The sequence below is a fragment of the Ostrinia furnacalis genome, unplaced genomic scaffold (assembly GCF_004193835.3).
Source record: "Ostrinia furnacalis isolate ACB-3 unplaced genomic scaffold, ASM419383v2 OfSCF7524, whole genome shotgun sequence".
NCBI lineage: Eukaryota > Metazoa > Arthropoda > Insecta > Lepidoptera > Crambidae > Ostrinia > Ostrinia furnacalis.
This window is the reverse complement of record NW_021137763.1, coordinates 174,334-183,554: the sequence shown is the minus strand read 5'-3', so window position 1 is coordinate 183,554 and position 9,221 is coordinate 174,334. Positions and strand designations below refer to the sequence as shown.

Genomic DNA, 9,221 nt, shown 5'->3' with positions numbered 1-9,221 from the left:
TTCCTTGAGGGAGGATTACTTCAAGCAGTAGACCATCATAGGCTGCAATGGTAATGATGATAAGTCTAGGCGGGAAGTACGTGGGTACTTCTCATTTACACTCAAATTTGATGGTCACACAATAATACTTCATAAACGGTATAAGTTAGAACAATAACTTTGAAATCAGATGATAAAATATCTATTTAGCTACATACAAAATAAATTTTATCGTAATACAAGCAAAATTAATACGAAAAAATCACATGAAACGATAAAAAACGGGGTCATTTTTCGCGTTCTCATCGTGTCACACCTTCATTCGGGAGCGTGAGGTTCGCTGGATGCGTGGGTAAGCGGTCTGCTGTTCACCAGTGCTTCTGTTTCATGAAGAGCGGTGCATAGAAGCTCGTCTTTGGGCACTTGCTCTGCCAGCATGGCTTTCAGCGCCGTCTTCACTGTTCGAACCATCCGTTCCCACGCTCCCCCCATATTAGGAGCTGAAAGGGGTATGAACTGCCAGGAAATATGCTGGTTAGCACATTCGTCCCCGAAACACTGCTGGTAGCTTGCAAGAAGTAGATTATTAGCCCCAACGAAGGCAGTCCCGTTATCTGACAATATCTTGCACGGGGTGCCTCTTCGAGCGACAAATCGTCGCAGGCACATCACTGCAGCGTCCGCTGAGAGGCTGTGTACAATCTCCAGGTGAATGGCTCGGGTAGTAAGACACGTGAAGATCGCAACGTATCTTTTTTCTCGTCGTCTTCCCACTCCGACTAGCATCAACGGTGGTGGGACCAGATTCGCACGTCGAATTGTGCAGGTAGTACAACGCAGAGTTATGGAGCGGATTGTGTTTCGCAGTCGCAAAATCTAGTAACGTTGGCGTATCTCGTTCACCACAAGTTCATTCAGTTTGTGAGCCTTTTTATGTTAGTGTGTCACAAGGAGGCGAGCGCTGTGGTGACGACCATCCAATATTATCGGTCTCTTAGTGAACGAGGGCATATCAGGCGTGGCAGAGACTCTTCCGTTCATTCGAAGTAGGCCTTCAGAATCGAGCGTGGGAGTCAAACGAAAGAGACGGCTGCTTCTGTTGACAGCTTGACGTCGGCGATTCGACCTCAATTCTTCTGAGAAGGACTCTTCTTGACATTGACGAATGATGTGAACCTCTGCCGTGTATAAATCCTCGTTGTTGAGCAATGGTAACGATGATAATGAATGCGCTGGATGACTATTATGAGCGCGTGAGGATGAAGAGAAACGTGTAGCCAAATTATGTGACCCTAATTTTGAATTTATGCGATTGCGGAGGATTTTGATAACTGAAGCGCACGAGCGGTTGCACGCACCAACCGCAACCAACTGCTAAATCGCGAAGGGTCCGCCGCCAATGTAAACGAAATAGGCGTTGGCGTGTGAGAATTTTGATCGTCTAGGGCATGAATNATAAAACCGACTCCAAAAATCCTACACTAAAACGTAGAAAAATAATTACTAATTACCTACTTATTTATTAGGACGAATTATTAATATTTATGTAGGTATACCATGATTGATACTTTTGGAGTCGGTGCATGCAAACTTTACATGTTTCATAATCTTGGCACCGACTCCAGAAGTATCAATCATGGTATACCTACATAAATATTAATAATTCGTCCTAATAAATAAGTAGGTAATTAGTAATTATTTTTCTACGTTTTAGTGTAGGATTTTTGGAGTCGGTTTTATTTTTTTATAAAATTTTATGCTATGTTCACCTCCTAACTAGTCTAAATAAAGTCCCGAAGTCAGAAATTGTGTTCCATGGATTTCCATCTATAATGCTTTATTGACTGGACTATATTGGCTGTAGGGTGATGTTACATAGCCTAAAGCCTTCCTCGATAAATGCCTATCCAACACAAACAATATTTTTAAATTGGACCAGTTCTTCCTGAGATTAGCGAGACTATACATTTAATTATTCTGGTGTATAACAATAATACTGTAAAGTTTCATCCAAATCCGTTCACTAGTTTTTGCGTGGAAGAGTAATAAACATTCATACATGTTTTGTATGGATATACAAACTTTCGCATTTCTAATATTAGTAAGAACATAATCTAAAACAGTGTTAAAACACTATTAAAGTTTAACAAATAAGACATTATCATTTTTCAAATTTATCTTTCACAAAAGATTCCAAATCTATGACATAATCTTTTAGGAACGTCCACCAAAGTCACCTCCTACAATTAATAATGGATTGATTAATATTACCATAAGAACCATGTCAGGTAGACATTTTAACATCGTACGGGGATACCCTTGAATTCTGAACTAAAGATAAAAAGATACGCAAAAGGTAAAAAGATAAAAAAAGCGGCAAAGCAACCCGCCGTGCCACCGCATAAGTCACGGGAATCTTTTACATGTTTTGACATTAAAAGATTGTGGTATTTACACGGCGCGATTTTTAGAGCTCTATTTTAATTATCATTTTTGGACGACTATATTCAAGTTTTACCTCATAAAGGTAGCGGGAAGGCGCTGGATGCAGGCCGCCACCAACCGGCCATCGTGGAAATCATTGGGGGAGGCCTATCTTCTTCTTTTCGTGTCGACAACAAACCTACACAGTGTCAGCCCAAAACTCCGCCACAAGAGTGGCGTTGTCAGTAGCACTCATCAAATCCTCCTAAGTGCAGTTGCTTGGGCACTCAGGGCATGACATCAGGTGCTTCATCGACTGGGGAACAAAACCGCACCTGCACTCCATGCTCAAGCCATCCAAGAATCCCCACCTGGCCAGATTGTCCTTACTACGGCCAACCTGCGTCCAATTCGTAAAAAATGAAGCAATTTCGTAAAAAGTGTGTCCCCTCTCCTTCACGACGATCGGTCAAAAGAGAGATGCAGGTTATGGCGCGAGAGAGCTGATCTCCCCTGCCCTTTTGTCCCTATGTCTGAGAGTCCTCCACCTGGACATGAGCTCCCCTGGCTTACCTGGAAGTCTTTAAATAGACTTCGGACGCAGGTTGGGGAGGCCTATGTTCAGCAGAGTGTCCTGTGGCTGAAATAATGATGATGATGATGAATATTCAAACAGTCTCGATGTGATCTTAAACTACTAGCAGGGCTTAAAAAGGATACTCAACTAAGTGATGTGAAATTTATTCCGCTCATCAAAAACGTTTTATTACCTACATGAGTTTAAAATCAAATCAAATCATTCAATATTTTACATCCTACTTAATATTATAAAGGCGAAAGTTTGGATGTCTGGATGTCATGATGTCTGGATGTTTGTTACTCTTTCACGCAAAAACAGAACGGATTTTGTTGAAACTTTACAGTATTATTGTTTATAATAACCCAGATTAACATATAGGCTATAATTTATGACAATATGTGACAAATAAATTTCAATAAATAAATAAGACCTGTCTAAAAAGCGCCATCTATCGTCATTGGTTAAAATCTACAGCGCTGGATAAACTACTGTTTTTAACGTTCGTAAATATTCATGCGTGAAAACGCCATCTATCAACATGATATCTAACGGGGGTAAAATGAGGTCCACGCGTACGAAGTCGCGGACGGCCGCTAGTAAAGGTATATACCTACGTCATGTTTATTACTAGCTCGAAAGCATGTCACTATTGAGCAAAAGGTAAAAGATACAAAGATATTTTTTATTTTTATTTTGATACATTAAAATGCTCAATAAGTAGTTATTAGCATGTGTGTCGAAACATTGCTAAAATGAAATAATAAGCATGCTCATTTCGAGTTGTTCGAAATGATCGCACGCTTGTTTCACGAAGCATGACAGTTTATGAACATGTTAATGTAACTTTAGTTTTCACCTCATCGATTAATGAATTAATTACTTTTGTAAAGAATAGACCGTAGCTTAATTTCACATAGTTACAGTTTTTTTACACAACTGTTTAAAAATACTGAAACGTCACGTCGTCCCCCGATCGTGATCGTGTCGTGAGGTGTAAATCCGCCGGAATAGTTCCATATTATTGATGTTGACTGCAGGGCACGAACGGTAAAAAAGGGTTAAACCGATACCACCGATGTCTGTTGGTAAAAATATAGTTTTTATTGGCATTGGAAGTTTATAAAGGGTCAAGGACACTTTATTTGAGTCACAGAGCTATGTTATAAACTAGCGGGCGCCCGCGACTTCGTACGCATGGATCCCGTTTCGCCCCCTTTAAGAGTCGAATTTTGCAAAATCCTGTCTTGGTGAGCACCTACGTTCTAAAAGAAACCCCCATGCAAAATTTGAGGCACCTAACACTTATAGTTTCCGAGATTTCGTGATGAGTCAGTCAGTGACCTTTTGCTTTTACAGATATAGATAACTTGAAAAACTGCCTGAGGCGGGAAACGAACCCACAATTCCCACGAAGCCCCGAAGTATTACACTTGAAAAGGACATCATCCACGTTTCATATATTTTTGGTCCAAAATCAAAAGTGCCGGCCATCAAAAAAAAGTGCTGTATTCTGACAGAATACGTCTACCTTAGCATTTGTTACTATGGCACCAAAGCCGTAGCTCCACTGTGCGTCGAGTATTTGAGATCTAAAAGTCATCGACTATTCATACATTTTTTGTTCAAAATCAAAAGTGTCGGCCAATAAAAAAAAAGTGCTGTATTCTGACAGAATACGTCCGCCTTAGCATTTGTTACTATGGCACCAAAGCTGTAGCACCACTGTGCGTCGAGTATTTGAGATCTAAAATTCATCGACGATTCATACATTTTTTGTTCAAAATCAAAAATGTCGGCCAGTAAAAAAAAAAGTGCTGTATTCTGACAGAATACGTCCGCCTTAGCATTTGTTACTATGACACCAAAGCTGTAGCACCACTGTGCGTCGTAGTGTTTGAGATCAAAGTCAGTCGTTTCATATATTTTTAGAACTCAAATACCACGATGCACAGTGGTGCTACAGCTTTGGTGCCATAGTAATAAATGCTAAGGCGGACGTATTCTATCAGAATACAGCACTTTTATTTTTTGGCCGGCACTTTTGATTTTGGACCAAAATGGATGATGTCCTTTCAATTGGTTCATCCAGTGTCTAAGTAGCTCAGTTGGAAGAGCAGTCGCCCAGCAAGCGGAAGGTTGTGGGTTTAATTCCCGCCTTAGGCAGTTCGATCTTTTCAAGTTATTTATATAATTTAGTTTGAGAAGAGACATTCACAAACGATGTTTGTTTAAGTGAAGCAGAAAATCGAACGCACAGATTTGAATAGAACGACCAATAAATAATCTGGACTAGAGGAAGGGGGGGGAGAATTTTTTGTATGGTCGAAAGGGGGCGCATCTCAAATAAGTTTGAGAACCAATGATTTAGAACAAGGAAACGAAACTTAACAGCAAAATCTGCCCCCACTGGGAACCGAACCACAGAAACATTTGTATCGCCTTTTTACATAATTAAAACTGAAAGCTCATTTGTTTACGTCAGATAATCCGTCACATAGCGCCGATGCAAATGACGGACGCAAATTTTAATTATAATGTATCCGAGATACTTCGCGACGTATGTAATTTTAATATTGGCATAATGAAGACGAATATGGTAATACTAGCTTTTGTCCGCAGCTTCGCCTGATCAAAAAAGCTGTATTTATTAAGTAAAAGCTTAAAAATGAGCTTTCATAATGCGTATAGTTGTTGCAATTCACGAAGGCGGTCAGTGAGCCTTACATGTGTGGTGGCTCGCTACTGTTCGTTTGTCAAAAGTGTTGATAGACATTACACTATCGCTATGTGCATGTGACACGTACACACACAAGTAAAGCTGACTCGCCTTTGTGAGTTGCAAGAACTATACAAGATGATTTATAACCATAGCTGTGGTCTAGTGGTAAGACTATACTTCAGACCCAGGAGTCCTAGGTTCGATTCCCAGTGAGGGCAGATTTTTCTGCATGGTTTTATTGATAGGGCTTGTGTTCCGGCAGTTGGTAAGATAGCCAGTTCCTCCGTGGTTGAGGATTCCGGGTGAAGCTCGCTTCCACCTTCCATCAGGTAAGATGCAGGCTAAGAGCTTCCAGTTTTACTTTCCCCCGGGACAAACTTGACCTTCACTGGTTGGGTTTTCATTGGCGGTCAAGTTGTAGATCCTGGCTACACAGGATAGTTGCAGCGGTGGGAACGAGAGGTGGGAATAGTCCCGTAAGAGCTTCCTCGATGTGGATTAATCTACATTTATGAAAGCGAAAAGTCACGAAATCTCAGAAACTAAGTGCTAGGAGTCTCAAATTTTGCATGGGGGTTCCTTTTAGAACGTAGGTGCTCACTAAGATGGGATATTGCAAAATTCAACTCAGGGTACGGGATCCACGCGTACGAAGTCGCGGGCCGCCGCTAGTAAAATATACTTTCTTAAATTAATAATTAAATCTACGGAACCCTACATATTGGCAAACATTAACCCATAATTAATTCTTAATCAAGGCCAACTGTTAATCAACCATGACAACTTATTCGTCTTTTAATTGTTAAGTGCGCATATTCAACGGTTTTTTATGTTGAAATTTCATTTAACTTATTAAAAAGCAATGAAAGGTAACTTTTATTGCTAATATTATAATTAAATTACTGGTAAATCAGAAATTCACACACACAAAGTAATCAATATATGTGCTTGTTAAAAACGGTGGTGGAGTGGACTGTATTATAGAGAGGCCTGCCGGTGGTGATTGTGGTATGCCACTAGAATCAAGGAAACTCCAAAAAAGGGCCAGAACAGTAGGTATATTGCAGCTTTGCAGCTCAAAACATTAACACGAGAGTGTACAAAAACCAACTTCAAAAATCCAAAAAAACAATATTTAAAAAAAGTAAAAAAACCATAAACAATATAAAAAAGGATTGCTGACCAAACTGCCAGCAACATCCTCCACCCCCCTGGCAGAGCCGATTTAGTCAGGGGGGGACTTGATGGTAATTTGACCAGCTTGGTGACTGGTCGCCGCAGAATTCCGCCGAGAGTGGTGACCTCTGTGACGCGGATTATTATTCCGTCCTTGCCGGGGTGGACCGCAGATATTCTGCCTCGAGGCCATGTTCCCCGCGGGAGATTACCGTCCGCGATAAGGATGAGGTCACCAATTCTGAAATTCTGCGACGAAGAACCTTTGGGCGACCTCCTAGGAGCGATTAGAGGAAGGTACTCTTTGACCCAACGCTGCCAAAATAGTTCAGCAAGGCGTTGAGACTTCCTCCAATCACTCCCACTGAGCAGGTCCCCGGCATCAGTCTTTATGGGATGGTACGGTGACGATGAACCGATGAGAAAATGAAACGGCGTTAATGATTCGGGAGCGTGAGGTTCGCTGGACGCGTGGGTAAGCGGTCTGCTGTTCACCAGTGCTTCTGCTTCATGAAGAGCGGTGCATAGAAGCTCGTCTTTGGGCACTTGCTCTGCCAGCATGGCTTTCAGCGCCGTCTTCACTGTTCGAACCATCCGTTCCCACGCTCCCCCCATATTAGGAGCTGAAGGGGGTATGAACTGCCAGGAAATATGTTGGTTAGCACATTCGTCTCCGAAACACTGCTGGTAGCTTGCAAGAAGTAGATTATTAGCCCCAACGAAGGCAGTCCCATTATCTGACAATATCTTGCACGGGGTGCCTCTTCGAGCGACAAATCGTCGCAGGCACATCACTGCAGCGTCCGCTGAGAGGCTGTGTACAATCTCCAGGTGAATGGCTCGGGTAGTAAGACACGTGAAGAGGGTCTCTAGAAGTCAGTAAGAGGGCGGACACAGATAGAGCTGCGTCTCCGCGCAAGGAAGATCGAATCCGTGCTAAATTTTCGGTGAGAGAGCATGACTGACTGGTATGATAGTATGACTGTTTGAAAGCTATCCAGTCAGCTGGTTTTCCACTAAAAATAGGTAGTTGAGATGGTCTAGGTTTGTTGGTTAAGGAAGTGATGGCACGAGCTAGCTCTCTAATGTCATTAGATTGATGATGACAAGAAGGAGAAACTAGATGTGGTTCTACATGTTTTGACGTCAACTGACTATGATTAGGTAGTAAGCCTTCTGAACCTTTGGGTACCGTGTTGACAGCATCAAAAGGACCTGGACTGTCCTCTGCACTTGAAGCGGCGGGATTCTGCGGCTGTGCAGCGGCTGATACGATATCCGAGAAATGGTCAGGCAAACTGTGAACCCAAGAGTTGACGGAATTATTGCGTGTACTTGACTCGATGGCAGCGAGTTGAGCTGCCAGAAGTTTGTCTTGAGCTACCCTCTTTGCCTTAGCTAACTGCTCCTCAATTTCAAGCATAGCCTTAGCGTGAAGAGCTTCGGCCTGTAAGCGAGCCTTAACTGTGCTGGATGTAGATTTAGACCTATTAGAGTGAGTACCTCCAGCATTTGAGGTGGAGATATCGACGCTTGGAGTGGCTCCAAGCGAACCTCCACCTGCTTGAGGCACCGTGACACTAGGATCTACACATACCTGTGAGGCTTGGGGCTCTGTAGGGTTACCTGATTGGTTCTTTACCTTGCTTCTAGTGAGCATGGTACCTTCACCTCTCCTATCGGAGGACCAATGTTAAAAACGATCGAAGAAGCAATTTATGGAAAAACTCCAAAAAGGGCAAAAAGCAGTATCTTGCTCAAGACATTAGAACGAGAGTGTACAAAAAGCAACTTCAAAAACTCAAAAAAAAATATTAAAAAAAAGTAAAAAAAACCATAAACAATATAAAAAAGGATTGCTGGCCAAACTGCCAGCAACAGATATAAAAGGATATGTTAAGATTGTAAGGTGTTATATTTGGCTCACGAGTTGTAGTAGGTACCTATCTAAATGTATGTACGTATACTCGTATAGGTACGAAGGGATATTAGTAAAGACTTGGTGGATTCTGAGCAAGCTTCTTTCGACTGTTGACATTAATTCTATACTGCGTATTTGGTCAGTCCATTGTTTATGATTTTTATTAAATGTCTTCAACAAAATCCTTGTATTATGTCCATAATTTGAAAGGATCATTAATTTTAATTATCACAAGGCCACCTAAAAGCCGGCTTATTATGAAACAAGGATTTACCGATTAGCACAAGCCTGATAACTCAAAAACACTTATTATGCGAGTTTTTTACGCCAGAGTTTAAAAACCCAACTTAATGACCCGTACTGGCCCTAAGTAAATTTGCCCATTGTTTGTGCCCATTCCAACGAAATACATTTATTTACAT

The 9,221-nt window shown here is 41.6% G+C and overlaps 1 protein-coding gene across 1 annotated transcript; it reads right to left on the bottom strand.

Moving 5' to 3' along the window:
- Positions 1-297: 297 nt before the first annotated feature.
- On the bottom strand, positions 298-7,493 carry LOC114364986 (uncharacterized). Its single transcript, XM_028321371.1, has 2 exons — positions 6,886-7,493; positions 298-670 (listed from the first exon to the last, which is right to left on the bottom strand). The coding sequence occupies exons 1-2, from the start codon at positions 7,491-7,493 to the stop codon at positions 298-300; spliced, it is 981 nt and encodes a 326-aa protein (XP_028177172.1).
- Positions 7,494-9,221: the final 1,728 nt, after the last annotated feature.

Excerpts from the sequence above, each read along its gene's own strand:
- LOC114364986 (XM_028321371.1), bottom strand. The coding sequence starts at position 7,493 with ATGGGGGGAGCGTGGGAACGGATGGTTCGAACAGTGAAGACGGCGCTG. Across the intron at positions 671-6,885 it reads AGGATGTTGCTGGCAGTTTG|CCTCTCAGCGGACGCTGCAG; the intron begins GTCAGCAATCCT and ends GATTGTACACAG.